At 36.0% G+C, this 21,818-nt stretch overlaps 1 protein-coding gene across 1 annotated transcript in view; it reads left to right on the forward strand.

Moving 5' to 3' along the window:
- CDS1 (CDP-diacylglycerol synthase 1) overlaps positions 1–21,818 on the forward strand; it is a 70,530-nt gene that overhangs the window by 32,441 nt on the left and 16,271 nt on the right. The window contains exons 4-8 of the mRNA XM_037830155.1: positions 2,738–2,835; positions 4,928–5,067; positions 16,481–16,539; positions 18,216–18,298; positions 19,542–19,629. Coding sequence (XP_037686083.1) covers positions 2,738–2,835; positions 4,928–5,067; positions 16,481–16,539; positions 18,216–18,298; positions 19,542–19,629 — 468 coding nt within the window. The remainder of the gene's footprint in view (positions 1–2,737; positions 2,836–4,927; positions 5,068–16,480; positions 16,540–18,215; positions 18,299–19,541; positions 19,630–21,818) is intronic.

A 21,818-nucleotide genomic window follows, 5' to 3' on the forward strand; every position in this document is an offset into this window, starting at 1 on the left:
TGACACCGTGCCTGCCCTAGTCTCTGTTCTTTCCTCCTCTTCAGTCAATTCTTTCCACATCTATTGTACCCTAACACTTATGTCTGGTCATGTCATTTTAACTCCTTTGTGCAGTCCTTCATGCTCTTTCCTGTGATTGCCTAAACAGGCCTCTCCTTACTCCTTATCTCCAACTTTGTGCTCCAGCAACTCTGAACCTGTTTGTAATTCCCTTAATACACCCGGTCCTTGTACATACATGACTCTGCATAGCCTCCTCCTCTGCGCCAGCTGCTGCCCATCCCCATCACCTGTCACAGGTTTGTCTGCCTTGTCCGTTTGACTATTTTCACGTGGTATTGTAGTTGTGCATTTCCTCCCTAATAGACCATACTTCTCTGAGAACAGAGCCCTTTTTTGTCTGTATCCTCAGCAGCTAGCACCTAGTAGGCACTTAGATATTGGTTGTTGAGGTTAAGGCTCTTAACACATTAATTTGGCGAATAAAATCCTACAAATTTACATTGCTACCAGTATTAATTGCATGAAGTATCAATTTCTGAGTAATCCCCAAGGCCTGGAATATATACATTTATTTTAAGCATTTTAACCCTTGGTTTTGATACCCCTGTTTTTTATTTTTCCAGCAGTTCCATATTAATTCTATTTGCAAGCTGTAATTGATGACCTTATAAATACATGTGTGTGCTATTAAAAGTTCTTTTTTCTTTGTCTTCATTAAAATACCACATGTAGTGCTAATGTTTGTTCTTGAACAAATGTGTTCATAGAAATGCATTTGATATTTTAAAAGCCCCTTTAGTTCTATAAATAGCATGGCTTGACATTTTATCTTAACATCCAGTATTTTTCCCATTCTGTGATTATTTCTGTGAAAAAATGGCATTTGAAATTATATACAAAGCTTATCTTAAGGATGATATTTAAATTTCCTCTTGTTCTTTATATTATAACACAGTTATGACTTAAAAGTGCTATTTATAGCAGTTTGGCATAATAGTCTAGCATGCAGTTGAGGGGACACATTTACCTTTTAAGTGTTCAGTTGGGTGGGGGAAAAAACTTAAGAATACCCTGAACAGTAGATTTGGGAAAGCTAGTTTGTGAAAATCTTGGTTCATTTAAAAAAAAAAATCCCAAAGTATACTGTTGGACAGGGTTAGGCAAACTTTTTCTCTGAAGGACCAGAATGGGAGCAAGTTGCTACACAGTGCATTGTGGGAACACAGGCTCAGGCACAAAGGGTCCAAAAGAGGGAAGTGAGGATGCCTCCCACTCAGGTCAGGGTCGGTGGATGGTGGCTCCAGGTGCCCCGCTTTGTGTCGGAGCTGAGGAACCCTGTGCTGTCTGAATGTTCGGTATTTATATACCCCAGGGGGAGGAGGCCCGGCCACTGAGTGAAAAGCATGTATCAAGCAACCTTTCTGCAGATATTCTCCCGACTAGTTTTGCAGCTGCTGCTTATTCCTGGTTTGCGGTTCATGGCACAGTCAGGCCATTCCCTTTCTGATGACTTGTTTTTTGAGGTTGAGACCTAATGTCTCCCCCAGACTGTGAAGTGAAAACATACTGAAACTACTGCACATAAGTAAGCAAGTGGGGAAATGGAAGGAGATAGGCAAGGGCTGGAGATGGCTGATGAGCATGCTGTGGATTCCCCAGCAACCACATAGTGAATATTTTAGGCTTTGAGGGGCCACATATGTCTCTTTTTTTGTGTTTTCTTACAACTTTACAAATATAAAATCCATTTTTACTTCAAGGGCTGTACAAAAGCAGACCCTTGAGTATACTCTTTACAGATTTAAAAAGTTAATCTGCTATATTCACAAAGATTTTAACTCTTTAGTTCATGGTAATATGTGTTCAACTTGCTATTTGGTCTTTGAGTCTTGGAATTGACTTTAGCCAGACATTGGATATGATGCTGCATCTTCAGGAATTACCTTCACCCGGATCTGGTGGAAGCAGAAGTTTGAAAGATTATCAGGTAGACCATCAAAAAGGGATTGATAAATGCTGATCCATTTTCTAGCATGTATTTAGGACACTGTGCAAACAAAACTGCCTAAACTCAGTTGACTGGCCATAGTTCCAGAAATTCAGTAGCTGCTTATAATTTATCAGGATAGGGCAGGTCAGATTGATCAGAGATGTAGCTGGCAGTGAGAAAGTGGCACCACTGGGAGAATGAAAACACCATGCCCAGCTCCTGAGGCATTGGGTGGAAGGTGTTCTAGTTATTTGTCCTGATGGTATCTATATGCTTGGCAAGTATACCAGAATGTATGGTTAAAAATAAATTTATTTCACATATGATCATTTTTCTAGAATAACCAATAGACAATCTCAATAAACAAAGTAGTAATAATGAGGATATAATCTAGTCAACTTTAACCAACCAGATTGCATCCTTCAAACTTTGGACGCCAATTCCAACCCCCACCCTGGGAAGCATCTCTCAAATCTTTTGAATAAAACACTGCTTAGCTTATGCCTTTGGGGCATCACCTGGTTTTAGAGACATTGACTATCATGTTTTTACTGCTGACATTTAGAATAATTAAAAATAAGCATGGTAAGTTTTTTGGTTACATGTGACAATAGGCTACTTTTAAATGAGTAAGAACAAGGATAAGTATTGAGAAACGTGTGTTAATATTTTCTCTTGGCTTCAGGTTCTGGGCATCCAAGTAAATTTTGAGAAACATATGTTAATATTTTCTCTTGGCTTCAGGTTCTGGGCATCCAGGTGAAATGCTTCCATGAAATTATCACTATAGGTTATAGAGTCTATCGTTCTTATGATCTGCCATGGTTTAGAACACTAAGCTGGTAAGTAACTTAAAACTAAAGTATTTCAGATTTGAAAATTGGATCCTTTTCTAAAGCTTATAAAGGAAGCATCATGATCAGTTAATACCCACACAGTTTTGCCTTATAGATTTATTTTGGGAAAAGATAAAAGAATACAACTGAATTTTGAAGAGAAGAAAATTACCTTTAACTCTACCACTTCAGCACAGCTTTTCATAGCTCATCTTTTAGTCTTTGTAGAGATACGTAATTTATGTTGCATACATTCCCCATTTTTATCCTTTTGTAAAAATTCAGCATTGTATTGTAAGCATTTTATATGCTTTATAGTTATAACTTTAACAAAAAAGTTTGTCTATAAAATGTTACAATGTTACAAATGTTACAAATAAAATGCTTTATTTCCCTTTAAATTATATAAGACCACACCAAATATTATATATAAACATACATGTAAACTTATTTAAAAAATTGCCAAATTATTTCAACATTTAAAGTTTTATATCTTTAAAAATTTTTTCATGTATAGTTCTTAACAATTACAACCTTGATCAGGAAAAATGATAATGCAATAATTCATATTTAATGTAATTGGCCATTTCTTTTACTGTTGTTTAATTAGTATTAGCCAAAGGAGCCAGTGTCTTATTAAAACAGATGTATCATTCTTTGAGGTTTAGAATAGTCAGCAAATAGTTTCTTGAATTGGGTGACAGCATTCTATCATTTAGATTGTATTTTTCTATGAAGACAGATCTTCAACAAAATAACAGCAAGTAGGTCGGAATGAATCTTAAAGTGACAGACTTAAGTAGTGGGCCAGTTTCTCCTTCTAGCAGATTTCTTCATGAGCAGCAGAGTGTACAGGAAATGCTAGATGGATAGGTGAATAGAGAATAATCGACTGCTAAACCAAGCAAGATTGATTCTAAGGGTAGAAAAATAAAAGATAGATTAGGATGGGCTCAGTGATTGTAGAAGGTTTCATGGGAAAGGGAGACATAAGCTGGCACCTGAAATAAAGACACACTTTGGCTAGAGGAGAAGGTTCTGAGTTGGAGAAGCAGTGTCCATGAGGATGCTGATGTGGGACAGATGTGGCACGGACCACAGATGTTGAGACATTGCCGGCCCTTATGAGCAGAAGGTATTTATTGGGAAATAGTGGGCAAAATATTGGATTGGTAGGGAGTAGTAGGCCTTATAGTCTTACATAGCCTTACAGAGGAGTCCAAGATGGTTTCCACTGGAGGAAAAAGAGTTAATGGAAATGAGAGTATTTGACCTTTACTTTGGGAATAGTGGAATCTAATTCTGTGAGTACCGGAAGAAAACCACCTCTTTCCTCTTCTTCTGCTCTCCTGACTAGCTAGGACTCTGCCCTTTGAAGGATGTCATTGAGGAACTCTAAAGCAGTATTTCTCAGCCTTTTTCTTCACTCCCACAAGCTCCCATCATTAAAATCTCGATAGATTTACCCCCTCACTAGGAGAGGGGACATATCGGAATTGGGGGGAGAGATAAGTGACTTTAGGTTTTAAACCCTTCTAGAGATTTATACCTGCTGGCATCCCCCACCCCCACTGCTGCCCTTGTGAAAATCACTGCTAAACTTCAGTCCATCTCTGGAGCACTGAGGAGGGGAGAGAAAATACCCATTTGTTCAGGGATGTGGGGAGAGAGGTTGAATTACCTCTGCTTTCTTTCCGTGTTAATCTTCCTTAGGGCAGGTAGTAATTTATCTTAGCATCTCTATTATTGAAAAGCATTAGAGTTATGAGTATTTGGGAGTTACTCTTCATTATGAACTTAATATCTTGTGCGTGTTTATGTTTATAGAAGAAGAGATATAGTATTTTCTATGTTGTTTCCTGATCATCATGTCTGTCTGTCATTCGATACTGAGCTAAGTAAAGGCAAGAACTGTATTTAGTTAATTTTTGTCATCTGATAAGTTTGGAATTAACTTTAAAACAGGAAAATAGCATTTTAGAGGAATATATTCTGCATTGGTCTTTTGAACTTATATCATCATCAAGATGTAGGAAACAATTCTGAGTTTGAGGGGAAAAGCTTCAAATTAAAAACACAAATTGTTTTTAAATTACAGGTACTTTCTACTGTGTGTAAACTACTTTTTCTATGGAGAGACTGTAGCTGATTATTTTGCAACATTTGTTCAAAGAGAAGAGCAACTTCAGTTCCTCATTCGCTACCACAGATTTATATCATTTGCCCTCTATCTGGCAGGTAAGCTAAAGAAAAAGCTTTGTATTGACATGTAGCCAAAATGTTTTCCCTGTTTGTTTTTATTTATATTATTTAAATTTATAGCAGCCTTTATTTATAGCATCTCTTTTTAATTTTGTTGCAATTTATGAAGCTCTTTCTTTATTCATGGTTTTAAATGGCAAATACTCCCTAGTTGTGCTTTACAAAAGTAGTTGGTTATTAATCACTCCATGTATTTGAAAGTTTCTTTGCAAATTATAGTAAAGAAACATTCAGATATGTGGAGTGATTATTAACCAAGTACAATTTACAAAGAAACTTTTACATTTTTATTGCTTTATTTGTCCCTAGGAAATAGAGTTTTCGTATAGAATTAATCAGAGCAGTTAGTTTTCCTGGAATGGTTTATTATAAGTAAAATTTTGTGTATGGTGTTGTATGCCACATGTTTTTGGATTTTAGATAATTAGGATAAAGTTAGAATTAACAAATTTCTATACAATAAAATTTTACCAATCATTAAAAAAAGTTTATAAGAAGATGATAAAATATATACTTTTAAAAAACCATATTGCTGGTGTGAATCCTGGCTCCACCACTAACTAGGTAAGTAAACATTGAGAAATTTAATTGATTTTTCTGCTTCAGTTTCTTTGTGAAGTGAGTTTAATAATAGTACTTACCTCACAGTGTTGTAAAGGAGTTGCTGTATGTAAAGCACTTAGAACAATACCTGGTACTATTTAAATATTTGCTTTATTATCGTTATTCATTTTTGCTTTTAAAGGAGCAAGTGAAATTTATTTGTGAGTTTTCACTTTAACTCTTAATAGCTTTCATTTTAGCTTTAGGATTTTCTCCATAAATAAATTTTTCTGTTAGTACAGTTTTGGAAACTGAATACAGTATGGCCGATTCCTTTCCATATCCCATTAAAGTAAAACTACACAGGGTGTTGGGGAAGTACACCCAGTCTTTGTATGTTGTTTTATGATGGTCTCTTTATGGTGCTCCTTCTTTAATAAAAGCCCCTTCATATCCGGATCTCTGTTTTGTTTCTTATTCTAGAAGGCTAGAGAGTGCAGTGCAATCTGAAATAATGTTATTTTCAGAGATTAATTTCTGGGGGGGGGGACCTGCATTTTCCTACACAGTTTTTCTCCTTTTACATTCACATTTTCCATTTTTGTCAACTATTACTGATATACCTAAAGTAAGTACAGATGTCAGTACATAAGGTATTGGCCTGTTTTAAATTGTCAGCTAAGACAACTGTACTAAAGTGTTATTCAGAAACTTGAGAATAGAGCATTTGCTTCTGATTCTATGTTTATCAAGGCACATTTGTGACATTTTTCTTGGTCAAAACTTTGAGTAGTTTCCTCTCATTTATCAACCACAGGTTGGATTTATTTTGTTAAATGTAAGGTAGACTCTGGGATAGATTCTTGACTGTTACAGGAGAGAAAAATAAAGTATCTTCTCAGTTTATATTTAGACTAGCAAGACTTCTTTTCTGGCATTTTGAGTTTTAGAAATAAATATTAGCAAGAAAGTTATCTACCTTGGCTTCTGTTACTAAACCCAACAATTTTACTTTATTTCATGTGATTATTCTTATAATTATTTAATAATAAAATTTATGACTAACAAACTATAATTTATATCATGAATACACATAAATTAGTTAAAAAATCAAATAGTTTCAAAAGACTTACAATATAAAGAGCAACCCATTACCCTATCACTTAGGCTCATGTCCCAGAGGCAACCACTTTCAGAGTTTTGAACTATTTCTTCTTGTATTTTTAACATTTTAAAGTAATATGCTTATTTCTTTATTTTAGACATTATCTATTGACGTTCTGTTATTATCTTTCTAGCTTCTCTTCCATACACTTCTCAGTTTTTATAGTCATTGTTACATTATTAAACAGGTAGCTAAAATATCACTTCCTGTTGAGCCAAATAGTGTCTGATTACATTTCCTTTTCTTTACAACCTTTGATTTTCCTGAGGCTAATGGTTTTGCCTCACTTTCTCTTTTCCACATTGTAATTTTCTATATAGGCATCTCTAATTTTTCATTCCAATCTGCCAGGGTCTGTTGGTAGTTTTTAAAATATCCATATAAATCAGTATACCAATCCCTGTTTTTTCTGAGCTCTCTGCATTCCGGGTCCTGTTTGGACAGGCTGTTTGTAGGCCTACTGCCTAGCTATCATCATGATTTGAACTCCCTATTTCTTTGACCCTGTGACTCCCAGTTTCTTGGTTATTGCCCTCATGTAGCTGAAACATGGCCTTCAATAGTTTTCTATGAAACAGTACACAGAGGGTAACTCTTTGTGTTCATGCATTTCTAAAAGTATTTTTTCTCTCTTCTCACAATTGAATGGTTTGGTGAGACCTTGCCCTTGACTATTATTGGACTTTCACTTGATACTCCAGTTTAGAAACCCAGCCTTCACCCTTGTTCTCCATTGAGCCTTTTCTCTTGTTTCTGTGGTAAATATCTCTAGTCATCCCTGATTTCTCAGGTCTGCTAAGTCATCTATCTTTTTTCCAGCTTCCAGATTCTGCTAGACATTTGTCTTCTGTTCTCCTTGAAGGTTTTTGCCTTAATTTAAAAAAAAAAAAAAAAAATGTTACTTTAGTGGAATACCAAGAGGGAATAGAGATAAATGCACATGACCAGGCTGCCATTTTAAAACAGAAATCCCTAACTAGTTTTTATTTTCCTGTGGCTTAAAACAACAATTTATTTAGTTTCCCATGCTGTGGATTGAATGGGCTTAACTGGTGTTTTAGTTTGCTAATGCTGCAGAATGCAAAACACCAGAGATGGACTGGCTTTTATAAAAAGGGGGTTTATTTGGCTATACAGTTACAGTCTTAAGGCCATAAAGTGTCCAAGGTAACACATCAGTAATCAGGTACCTTCACTGGAGGATGGCAAATGGCGTCCGGAAAACCTCTGTTAGCTGGGAAGGCACGTGGCTGGCGTCTCCTCCAAAGTTCTGGTTTCAAAATGGCTTTCTCCCAGGACATTCCTCTCTAGCAAGCTTGCTCTTCTTCAAAACGTCACTCACAGCGCACTCTGTTCAGTCTCTTTGAGTCAGCACATTTATATGGCTCCACTGATCAAGGTCCACCCTGAATGGGTGGGGTCACACCTCCATGGGAGTATCCCACCAAAGTCACCACCCACAGCTGGGTGGGGCACATTCCAAGCAAATCTAACCAGCACCAAAACGTCTGTCCCACAAGACCACAAAGATAATGGCGTTTGGGGGACACAATACATTCAAACCGGCACAACTGGGTAGTTCTAACTTAGGGCCTCTCATATGGTTGTGGTCAGATGGAGCCTGGTGCTAACACACCTTGAAGGCTGAGTGGGCTGGATGTCCAAGACAGCTCACGCTCATGGATGCGTTGGTGCTGGTGTTGACTTGGGCACCACGTGTAGCCTTGGACTTCTAACAGCATGGCTCCTGGGTTCCGATGATGGACCAATCAAAGAGCCAAGTGCTCCAAGAGTCCTTAACTTGTTTATTATTATTTTTCTTTTTCTTAACTGATTTTTAGAAGTGAAACAATGTATTACATAATATAAATTCATAGTAAAATTGAATATCCAATGAAATCTCCCTCCTACCGCATATCCTCACTTACTGTCTCCGGGGCTTACTACTAATAACTCTTCCTGTGTATTATTCCAGAAATTTCCTGACTCTTCAAACCTACGTGTTTATATCCCTCCCATTTTTAAAATATAAATGAGAGCAAACTCTTCTGTTATTTTTACAGACTGTTTTGTACCTGTTTTTTCCATCAGACATAACTTATGGATGATTTCATATCATCGCATCTGGATGTATTTTATTTTTGCCAGTATCTGCAGTGTGTTCTGTAGTTACATCTGTGTTAATGTACCTACAGCAGAATTAGATGGGTAGAATGTTAGTGGATACGGTGATACTATTTCCTTGGCTGACTTTCCCTTTGTAGTTTGCTATAATTATACTTGAGAACAACCTCTCAGTTCATTGGAAACAAATAATGTACTTTATTTTGTTTGTTGTTTCTTTTTATACATTTTACACATGAAACCTCCCACCCAGCCCCTTATTAGTAATTGTTTGCTTCATACATTAAAATTTCTCATTCTCTTTTTATAGAAAAATGGATATTTCTTCTTTTTCTAACCATATGCTGATTTATGCCACAGTAGTAGCTTACCACTTGCTATTTTAGGCTCATAGAATCACAGAAGCTCATTGAAGGAAAGTCAGTCAGTCATTATTTCAGCTAACAGTGGAGTGCTTTCCAAACGTAGGTACTGTGGTTGATGTCAAGGATCCAAAGGGAAATAAGGTCAAGAGTGAGCTACCAGGGCCTCACAGGACACGAGTCCCTTGGCTCAGGGCTAAAATGTGAACAAGGGCCAGCAGAAGCTTGAAGGAGGAGGAGGGCTTTGCTCTGCTGCAAGGTGGGAAAGCCAGAGGAGGCCTTTGAGAAGAGATCACAGGCACCATGAAAAGAAATGAATACGCAGGCACTTGCCAGGTGGATGGTGACTAGAGGAATACTAGGTAGAAGGAGTAGCTGTGCAGGGCACAGGAATGAGGATTGGTTGTTCTGAGCTGGTGGCAGGCATTAAAGGTTGGAAGGTGAGCGGGAGCTATGTGTTGAAAAGCTTTATATGTCATGGTAAGGGTTTGGACTTTATCCATTGGAAACCATTGGAGGCTTATTTTTTAATGTATTTTTTTTTAATTAAAGGAGTTGTAGGTTTACCGAAAATAGAGTTCTCATATACAAATCTCCCCCTGTCCCCCATTAACATTTTGCATTAATGTGGTATGTTTGTTACAGTTGATGAAAGAATATTATTACAATTGTACTATTAACAATACTCCTTAGTTTACATTAGGGTTCACTGTTTATGCTGTAGAGTCCCATTTTTTTTTAATAATTTTTATTAAAGTAACATAAATATGACATAAAATTTCCCACTTTACCCCATTCAGATTTACATTTCTGTGGTGTTAATTATATTCACAATGATATGCTCCCATCACCATCATCCTTTGCCAGAATTTCCCATCACCCCCAACAATTCTGTACCAATTGGGCTTTAACTCCCCATTCCCTACCCCCATACCTCCTTGTTAATCTGTATTCTAGTTTCTGACTCTCTGCTTTTGCTAATTTTTTCATGATAAACATTGCATAATAATTATTTCATAATAAATATTTCATACCATATTTGTCCTTTTGTGTATGGCTTATTTCACTCAGCCTGATGTGTTCAGGGTTCATCCATGTTGTTACCTGTATCAGAACCTTGTTCCTTTTCATGGCTGCGTAATATTGCATTGCACACATATGCCGCATTTCGCCTATCCATTCATCTGTTGATGGACACTTAGGTGGTTTCCATCTCTTGGCAGTTGTGAATAATGCCACTAGAACATCAGTGTGCAAATATATGTTCAAGCCTCTACTTTCAGGTCTTTTGAGGAGATACCTAGAAATGGAATTCCCAGGTCATATGGTAATTCTATACTTAACTTTCTGAGGAACTATCAAACTGTCTTCCACAAAAGCTTCCCCACTTTTCATTCCCACCAGCAGTGAATGAGTGTTCCTATTTCTCCACATCCTCTACACCACTTGTAGCTTTTTTTTTTTTTTTTTTTAGTAGTGGCTATTTTAGTATGTATGAAGTTGTATTTGTTTGTTGTTTTCTTTTTGTCTTGGGGTTATAGGGTTTTTAATAAACTGTGGATATTAAAGCCTTATCAGATACAAGGTTTTCTCTCATTCTGTATGTTGTTTGTATATTTTCATGATGAAGTCCTTTGATGCACAAAAGCTTTTGATTTTGATAAGGTTCTATTTATCTATGTTTTTTACATTGCTTGTGCTTTTTGTGTAAAGTCTAAGAAACCATTGCCTAACACAAGGTCCTTAAGTTGACTCCCCACATTTCTTCTAAGAGTTTTGTAGTCCTAGTTGTTATGTTTAGGTTTTTGATGCATTTTGAGTTAATTTTTGTATATGGCGTGAGATAGGGATCCCCTTTCATTCTTTGCATATGGATATCCAGTTCTACCAGAACCATTTGTTGAAGAGACTATTATTTCCCAATTGAGGAGACTTGGCAGCCTTGTCAAAAATCAGTTGGCCATAGGAGTGACATTATGAACATGGCAATGTAAGACATCACCTGAAAAAACTTCCCCAGAGATTTGGTGAATAAAAGGATGAATCCCACTTGCTTAAAACACTGGAGGACAGCAGAGACTGGAGAAGGTCTCCACAAATGCTGCAGCAAAGAAAAGAAAAATGCCAGGTAGGAAATTGCTGTCCTGGGATGCTGGTCCACTCCCTGCCCTCACTCAGTCCCGTGCGGCTTGGTGTCCCTCTAAGAGACAGAGAGGCCAGGCTCCCTCCATGGACACAGAATGTACAGCCATTCACGAGAGCCTGCTAGAACCCCACACATATAAGGCATTGGGTCGCATGTCTGTAAAAACCCAGGAGGAACACAAAATGCTTGGGAGTGCCACATGCTTAAGGGCCCCAGGGGTGGGGAGTAAGGGTGAGGAGAGAAGCTGTGGCTGGGAAGAAGTATATTCACTCAATCCAGTTTCTGTGTGCTGGACCATGTAAATGCAAAATGGACTTTTCCTGGAGTGAGCCACCTTTATTGACTCCATCTGGCTCCTTGGGACATGGGAACCCTACCAGAGAAGAAACTGGAGGGATGAAAAAAAAAAAAAAGAGGGGGTTTAAACTGAACTGAAAAATGCAAGGGGCACTGAGTGAGAGAGAATACAAACAGATCATAGGAGCTGGGGAGAAAACAAAAAACAAACTGCACAAAAAACAAACTGAACAGGTCAAGATTCCCAGAGAAGGAACAGAAGAAAGGAAGCTCTTTTCTGGAAGTGAAACAATTTCACAAAAAGTACAATCTTAAAAATTGTACTGCGTTTCTAGGCCGAGAATCAGATGAAGAAGAGCTGAGAAAATCTAAACTGCTGAACACAGAGTAATTAAAAAGATAAAAAAAAAAAAAAGAGAGAGACAACAAAAAGAGAGATGATATATAAAAACCCAGGGATAAAATTGCTGAAGTAAATGCCACCTTTACGGTAATAACATGTAAGGTTAATGGATTAAATTCCCCAATCAAAAGACACAGATTGGCAGAATGGATAAAAAAAGCACAATCCAACTATATGTTGTTTACAAGAGACTCACCTTAGACCCAAAGTCACAAACAGGTTGAAAGTGAAAGAACAGAAAAAGATAATCCATGCAAATTGTAACCAAAAGATAGTTGAGATAGCTACACTAATTTCAGACAATATAGACTTTAAGTCAAAAGCTGTTAAAAGAGACAAAGAAGGACACTATTTATTGATAAAAGTGTCAACCCACCAAGAAGAAATAACAGTCCTAAATATTTATGCACCTAACCGCACTGCCCCATACAGACAGGAGATCAGTAAGAAAATAGAGAACTTGAATAATATGATAAATGAACCACACCTAACAGACATATGTAGAACACTGCACCCCAAAACAGCAGGATACACATTCTGCTCAAGTGCACAAGGATCATTCTCCAGTATAGACCACATGTTGGGCCACAAAACAAGTCTCAATAAATTAAAAAAGACTGAAATTATACAAAGCATCTTATCTGACTATAATGGAATGAAGCTGGAAATCAGTAACAGGCAGAGACCTGGGAAATCCACAAATACATGGAAGTTAAATAACACACTCTTAATCAATGGATCAAAGAAGAAACTGGAAGGGAAATCAGTGATTATCTCGAGATGAATGAAAGAGAGAGCACAACATGTCAAAACTTATGGAATGCTGTAAAGGCAGTGTTGAGAGGGAAATATATAACTCTAAACACATATTGAAAAGAAAGAAAGAGCTGAAATCTTAGACTTAACTGCACACCTGGAGGAACTAGAAAAAGAACAGCAAACTAAACCCAAAGCAATCATTAAAAAGAATAACAAAGATTAGAACAGAAATAAATGTAATTAAGAATAAAAAAAAACAACAACAGTAGAATCAGCAAAATCAAAAGCTGGTTCTTAGAAAAGATCAATAAAATTGACAAACCTTTAGCTAGACTGACAAAGAAAAAAAGAGAGAAGATGCAAAGAAATAAGGTTAGAAATGAGTGAGAGGACATTACCACTCACCCCACAGAAATAAAAAGGATTGTAAGAGGATACTATGAACAACTATATGCCAACAAATTAGAAAACTTAGATGAAATGGACAATTTCCTAGAAACACACGAATAACCTACATTAACTCTAGAAGGAATAGAAGACTTCAACAGACCAATTACAAGTAGAGATTGAATCATCACCAAAAATCTGCCAACAAAGAAAAGCCCAGGACCAGATGGCTTCACAAGTTAAGTCTACCAGTCATTCCCAGAAGAATTAATAACAGTACTGCTCAAACTCTCCCAAAAAAGTAGAGGAGATAACACTACCTAACTCAGTCTATGAGGCCAACATCACACACATACCAAAGCCAGATAAAGAAAATTACAAGATCAGTTTCTACAAGAAAAGAAAATTACAGACCAATTTATCTTATGAATATAGATGCAAAAACCCTCAACAGAATATTTGCAAATTGAATCCAACAGCACAATAAAAGAATTATACACCATGATCAAGTGGGTTTTCTCTCTGCAAGGGTAGAAATGTAAGAAAATCAATTCATGTAGGACACCACATCAACAAAATGAAGGGACAAAAACTGCGTGATTATCTCGATTGATGCAAAAAAAAGGCATTTGACAAAGTCCAGCGTCCTTTCCTCATAAAAACACTTCAGAAAATAGGAAAAATGAAACTTTCTCAACGTGATAAAGGGCATATATGAAAAACCCACAACTAACATTGTACTTGTCTTAAAGAGTTGAAGGACCCTGTGCTGCCCAAATGTTCTGTTTTTATACACCCCTTGTGGTGGGGGCACTGTCACTAAGCAAAAGGCATGCACCAAACAACCTCAGTGCAGAGTGTTTACCCTGATTGGCAGGTTGGGCTACTTTTCGTGGTTTCAGGTTCAAGGTATGGTCAGTCTGTTCCATTTCTGGGTATCTTATTTTCATGGTTGAGACTTAACATCTGTGCTGGGTTGCAAAATGGAAGCATATCGAAACATCTACTTGCGAACAAGCAGGAGGGGAAAAGGAGGGGATAGGTGAGCCCTTGGCAATAGCTACAGTATGTCTGTGACTTCTCCAGCAATATATTTTGGGGTTCTGTCCTTAGGTGCATATGTATTTGTTATTGTTATGTCTTCTATTAAATTGACACCCTTACCAGTATATAGTGACTTTCTTTGTCCCTCATAACAGTTTTTCACATAAAGTCTAATTTATATGATATCGTCCCAGTTTTCTTTTGGTTATTGTTAGCATGGTGTATATTTCTTCTGTCCTTTTACTTTCAACCTACTTGTGTGTTTAAATTTGAGGGGAGTCTCAAAACAGCTGATAGTTGAGTCATGCTTCTTTTTATCCATTCTGCAATCTCTGCATTTTTCCTGGAGAGTTTAATCCATTTACATTTAAAATAACTACAGGTAAGGTAGGGCTTTCTTCTGCCATTTTGCTGTTAGAGCACCCTAACAAGCTGCATGCTACTGGTTGATCTAAAGGCAAAATTGGATCAGGGGAAAGCGAGTTGACAAACTGTTCTGGGTAAATGTCCATTAGGAAAATATTGAATAATTCTGGTAATTTTTTTTAAAAAAGTGCTTGTGGGTGAATGATATTATGTAATTTCAAAAAAGAGAAAATATATATTTTGAAGTAGTATTTGTGAGGAGATAATTCATGGTAAATTACATTGAGAAATTCCCAAGGCTGTTCCTGAGAGAGTCAAATGGTCTGCTTAGACAGAATGAGAGTGGTGTCTGTCTTGTCTCTTTGATTTGTCCTTACCCCATTAGCCTCTGAACCAAGTCCAATCTACATTTACTTTAATCATGGACTAGTGGCATAAACAGCATAGAAATCATGATTACTAGAACCACAAGATAGCTACCTGCTATAGAGGAAAAACATAAGAGCAATATGTTTAAAGAGGTCTTTTGTACAGTCTGGAATTTCAGTGCCAGGGTTTCATATTCTAGCCCCCCACCCCCCGTACCCCCACCCTATTCCTCCCACTCATTTTCAAGAAAGTGACACGATGGCTTTCAGTTGTGCCATTACTTAGAAAAACTTTACGTGTTGCTTTTGCAGTTCAGTCTTGCCTAATGTTAGCACCCTTACTTATTCTGGTGGGTAGAATTGCCTTGGTAAGTATAACTTACATATACAGAGTCTGTATTTACTTCATATAGGTGGATCAGTTGACAGTTCAGTTTCTATCTTGGAGAACTCACCCTGTAAAGATGCTGCAGAATATAATGCATATATGGCTATTTATCTGAAATTAAACTTGGTTTATGCATTTTAAATATCTACTCTGTAAAAATGTTTTCTATAGAAGTTTACTGACATATTATATGGGCAAGAAATGCTTCATATTGCCTCACATTATTTTAGTGTATGACTAATAGATTTCTCACTTAATTAGGTAAGAGTGTTTAGTAACTTTTGACTGTACTAAATTTGTAAGATATAAACATACAAATGCTGTTAGTTTTGAAATTAGAGTATTACATTTTACTATAATTTCTGTGTTTCTGAGAAATTTCAAGTTACTCCTAACATTGAATCTTGCTGATCTAATTAAATATGAGTTTATGGAAACACTTGACTCTTGAGAGTCAGTTGGCTCTCTGAGGGTTTATCTGCTCTCTAAGCCCTGAATGCCCTTTGTACATTTTTCTTCATCTGTAGAATATCCTTACATCATAGGTATATTGGAAGGATTAAATGAGTTAATACATGTGAAATGCTTAGACAAGTTGATACATGTGAAATGCTTAGTGGCCACTAATTGTTAGCTGCCATAATTATCATTATTATTAATTTTGGAATTACATAGAAATTGAAAACATTCTCTACTTACATTTGATGAATTGATATAGCAAATAAATTTTATACAACTGAAATTCAAGATGTTTTTCTTTGTCCACATATTAGCAAGGGACTAATTTCTTGAATTGATAGAGGGATGTTTATTGAATCTGTGCAGGGAATCTACTTACTAGGCAGTTTGGAGAATACAAGATCTTTTCCCTCAAGAAACTTATTTAAAATGCTTGATGTAAGATAGTAGAATAGATGGCGTATAACTAAGTGGCTCAAATATATCTAAACGTGGTCTAGGAAATTGGCTTGAGCTCAGTGAATCTTACATATACTTTGTACCAAATTATACAAGTGCATATTTTTGTTGTTGAACAGGTTTCTGCATGTTTGTACTGAGCTTGGTGAAGAAACATTATCGTCTGCAGTTTTATATGGTGTGTATTAATTATTATTCTGTAGTCACTGTCTGTAATAAAAAGCCTTACATTCAATTTTTTTCTGTAGTGAGAAGATAAAATATAATCTTGCCTGAATGTGAGGGATACTTTAATTTACAATGACTATTAAATACAAAACACCAAAGTTTAAACATTTTTGTGAATTTTATAATTTTAACTTTTTTCAAAGTACCTTGAAAATTTTTTCATTGAATTTTTTCATTGATAAAATTAAAGTGAATGTTTTAAATTTATAGAAATTTGAAAAGCTTTCTTAGTCTCCTGGTCGGTTAGTAAGTCTAGGCAACATCTATCATATCCTTCTATGTAAAGTAACTATATTTACTTGCTCTTAGCATGAGCTTAAAGCAGGGAGCAGAGCATGTGTTTTCTTGATTGCTGTGGTTAGTCATAGAATTGCATAACTCTTTTTGGCTAAGGCATTTTGCACAGTGTATCAAAGTCTTAATGTTGAATGAAATTTATCATTATACCTGTTAAACTTTTCTCATTTCCTTAAAATGTCGCTAATTATAAGACTAACATGCAATGTAGTATTTATTTCTTTGAATACTAGTATGTTACTAGTAGTATTTAGATCTGTGAATTAATGTACCAGTGTTCATTTTGGATTAGGGATATATTTCCTATTCTTATGCTTTACTTTTACCCACTGGGAAATTGTAGTATTTCTTACATTTCTAATTTCAGGGGGTCTGAGGTGAAAATTACTAATATGAATCTAGTGACAAGACAAATTATAAATAGTAGAATTTGCTATGAAAATATAAATGGTGCCTCCTGGAAAAATTCATATATGCATTTTGAAGTAACTAGAGTAAAAGAGAATTGAATCTTTTAAGCAGAGAAAAGAAAAATACAACAAAGCAACCACTGTAGTATTATACTGTTTGTTTTTTCCAAATTGGAAACAAGTTTATTATGAATAAACTAAAATTCTAAGAATTTTGAATTCATTTTATAAAATCCAAACAAAATATGAGACATAGAAACATTAGCTTCTTTTTGTTCACATTCTCCTCTTAAAGATGATGCTAAAAGTCACTGATGTGGCCATCTCCAGGCTAGGTGGAATTGAAGAAATGCAGAGGACTTTGAAAAATTGAAATTGAATATTGTCATTGAGCAGACTAGTGAAGATCACTTTCAAGTATGAAAAGATGGAATTTGAGGGCAGTTGAACCCTGCTGGTTTGAATCATTTGAAATTAGAAATAACTCTTAATGGGGAAAAGTCACCATAATGAACTTCAAAAGAAAAACAGTTTGTACCATTTTTAATAACTGCAGAATGTAGCCAGAGTAAAATTTTCTTTCTGAATGCCTTAACACTATAACTTTCTCATTATCATTTGAATGTTATGCTTCAGGATTATGGTTTACTTTTTATATGCGTTTTTTAGTTTATGGCATATCTCAATAGTTTTAGCCTTCCATTTGTGTATACTTTCTTACAGGTTTTTATTATTCTAAGGCTCTAGTAGGCAACAAAATGAATATAATTTACTAACTACATTTATTTTTATATGACCTTATCTTACAAATTTTGACCAAAAGTCAAGTTAGAAATTTGTGTTTCAAAATTGCTATTGCTTCTTCAGCTGCGTTGAACATTTGTCTTCACTAATTTTTGTGTTGTTGGGCTATTAACAGTTCGCATGGACTCATGTCACTTTACTGATAACTGTTACTCAGTCACATCTTGTCATCCAAAATCTGTTTGAAGGCATGATATGGTAAGGGGATAGTATTATGCTGTTTTATATTTATGATGTCTTAGCACTTTTAAAGCTCTTTAATATGGGACAGTGTCTTCCAGATTTCTACCGAACTTTACTGTATGTTGTCACTCCATTTCATTAAAATGTCTTACTGATTTTTGTTTACTATTTGACAACTGAAGGCAGAGTGCTTTGTTAACAACTGGAAATCTTTCTTGTTCGGATTCCAAATAAAATGCACAAGGTCCTTAGAAAAGCATCCAATAATTAGTTATATTTTGAGGATGTTAATAAACCTATGTAACTTATTATGAAGTATAGACTTTAAAATGAAAGTATTATTTATATGAAATGCAAAAAGAACATGATAGTTTTACTTGCTAGCAGAACATGTGCTGGAAATGCATTTTCTCTAGCTGAAAGCTGGGTAAGTTCTACTCTGCTCTAATGTAGGAGTAGGTTGCCAGGAGTCGAATGTATGGAGTTGCTTGCTGTGTAGAAGTAGCTTGCAGATACAGAAAGTGTTTTTTATTAGCATTGGTTAGAATAGAGAAAAAAATTGAGATTAAAAATATCTGACCACATTTTCTCCACATTCCTTTTAAAACCATTAGTTACAATCATTAACAGTCAATAAGTTTGTCAAGATTAATTTATCCCATTGAGTGTTTTTTTAAACCAAGATTTTGTGTATGTGCACATGTGAACAATTGAAATAATTTTAAGATTGCTTTCCATTTACAAACTTTTTGCTGCAGTTAGCAGTTTCTAAACAATTAGTAGGGTTCAGTGCAACCATAAACTGAGATAGAATTAAAATTGATCATTTTGCCTTGAAGAGAAATTGTATTAATAACTTGGTATTGATTTATCAGAGTATACTCTTTAAGAAAGTAACTCAATTTCCATTTTAAAGACTGCTTTTAATGTGATTTGTTTTACTTTTTATACTATAATAATTTGTTCCTCATAAAACTGAAATTTAAATGTCCTTAACTACAAAAATTGATTATTTAATATTTTCCTTACCAATATTCTCTTGCATATCAGTTTATTTATTGATTTTGCTCTGCTTAAATGCTAAATGGGCAAATTTGGTTGACATTATTTCCACTCATATTTTGGCAAGTGTTAGGTCCTAGAGTAGGCTGCAGGGTAATCTAAAGATTTATTACATCAGTTCATTACGAGTCGTACTTATATGAATATTTACCACTTAATCAGATGGGCTTTTTTCTGCTGATTTTTTTTTTTAAAGGTTCCTTGTTCCAATATCAAGTGTTATCTGCAATGACATAACTGCTTACCTTTTTGGATTTTTCTTTGGGAGGACTCCATTAATTAAGGTAATGGAAAAATATTGCAAGCAAACCAGTACCACAGCCTTAAAGATTAGCCACCACAGAAAATTTCCAACAATCTGTTGCTGTTGCACTTTTTTTATTTCTGGGATGCCTTGATTTTCCTTATGGCACTTAGCAGCCATTGTGTAGGAACAGTGAGCCAGTGATTCCATCTGGGTTGTCCATCAAATAATCTGTTAGCTCCTTGAGAAGTACTTGATTCCATCATTTTCATCTCTCTCAGGCTCATTCCATCTTTCTCCTGGTTTCTTTCCTTTAGCTATTATGCAGTTAGCTCTTTCATTCCTCCTCCCAACAACTCCATAAACAAGCATTTCCCTTTTTTTCCCCTTATCACTCATTTTTATTTTATACCTATCAGAAGAGCTCTTTTTTACTTATTTAGATGAATTTTAATATATATTTGTTGCAAACAAGCCTTTCTTGACCCTTTTCTCCTTTCAAGCTGTCTCATCTATCCCCTTACCTGGCAAACTTTTGGAAAGAGTAAGTTATACTATTTTCACATACTCATGTCCTATTTGTAAGACTTTCACATCCAAACTCATTTCAAAAAAAATTTTCAGGCCCTACAATAAAATCCTGATAAAATGCAAGTAACAATGAGAGATTAAGACAAGAGAAAGTGAAGTACACATATGCAGACTGTAACTGTTGGTTTGCCTTAGATTTTGTTCTGTTTACAGACAGTGGAGGCGAAAGAAATGGGTAGAGTTACAGTTCTCATTATTAGGGAGAAAGAAGCAGGCAAATTCTTCATGGAAAGCAAAACTTTTTCTAGAACTCATTTCTTAAAAATGTTTTTTTTGTTTTTTTTTTTATGTTGGTGCTTCAGATGGGACTCAGTCCACATAGTGGGTAGTCTTTAATGATATTCCCACCAATAATATATTCATTGGTTATTTTAATGTTGATATGTTATTATATGAAGGCTAATGTTGCTGTTGCACATTTTTTATTTCTGGGACATAAAAATAACCAGCAGCCTGAGACAGCTGCTCAGATATGAAGCCTTCTGTTTGTTCAGAGTGATGTGAGGGTAGCTTAGCGTTCCCTCAGGAATGCATAGACTGCCTGTCCTTCAAACAATCTTCCATACACTCTCCCCACATGGGAGTCCAGTACACAATATCAGGCTGAACTGTAGGGATACTGGCAAGCCAAGCTGTATATTTAAAATACATTTCTAAAGCTGCTCCAGCACAGGTGCAGGTGGTTAAGTACTCAAGAATTCTGTACCACCTGAGAAGTTTGGGGCTTAGCCCACCTGCAAAGAGGCTGTCACAGCTGTGGAAGAATCTCAGCACCTGATCTTGACACTTGTTTTCCAGTGATCTACCAGGATAGATTAGTTGTATATTATAATAGATGTAATTAAGCAAGTTAATCCCTAAAAGGGGTTTTTGGGTATGAATCAATTTAATTTGATGAGCTATCAGCAGAATAGTCAGCAGGCACTTTTGAGTTTGACTCCACTCCCACTTCATGGCAATGACCCCGAATTACCCTAGGACAACCTGTACTCCATCCCTTCTCCGTGGCAGAATTGTTACCAGATTTGTCAGTAAATGGTTTCTGCCAGCCCTCTTGGCTTTGGGCCTTGTGAACCTCGGGATAGGAGGTCTATAAAAATCTCATGTAGCTTAGCCTATAACTGATTTCTGTCTTTGAAACTTCCCTCTCATATTTGGCTTCTGTCCTCATTGTTCCACTGAAATAATCATCACAAAAGAATTTCCCTCCACATCCCAGTCCTTATCTTATGTGATGTCTCCAAAGCAGTCACCACTGTCTATCCCTAAATATTTTCCTCCTGCCCCAGCATCACCACGTTCCCGTCTTCCCTCCAGAGTTCTCCCCCGAATGCCCCACTGACTGAGAAACAATATCCTGAATCTGAAACAGCCTGTTCTTTTCCTCATGGAGACAGACGTAGAGTGTGATCCAGTGAAGAAAGATGTGCGAATACTTGTGGATAAAATTCAGTGTCTCGGGCTATGGAGTATTTTACCATTTCAGAAAGGGGTCTGTGTGTGTATAGCATATTGGGAATATATGAAAATCAGGTGTGTTGCTGCATCCATCTTTTGTTGTACTCATTCTACTTTTGATCAGTAAAGGTCAGCACAGTGTGTACTTTGAATGAACATAGCTCATGCTTATTCCAAGAA

Source organism: Choloepus didactylus, chromosome 3, assembly GCF_015220235.1.
Source record: "Choloepus didactylus isolate mChoDid1 chromosome 3, mChoDid1.pri, whole genome shotgun sequence".
Lineage (NCBI taxonomy): Eukaryota > Metazoa > Chordata > Mammalia > Pilosa > Megalonychidae > Choloepus > Choloepus didactylus.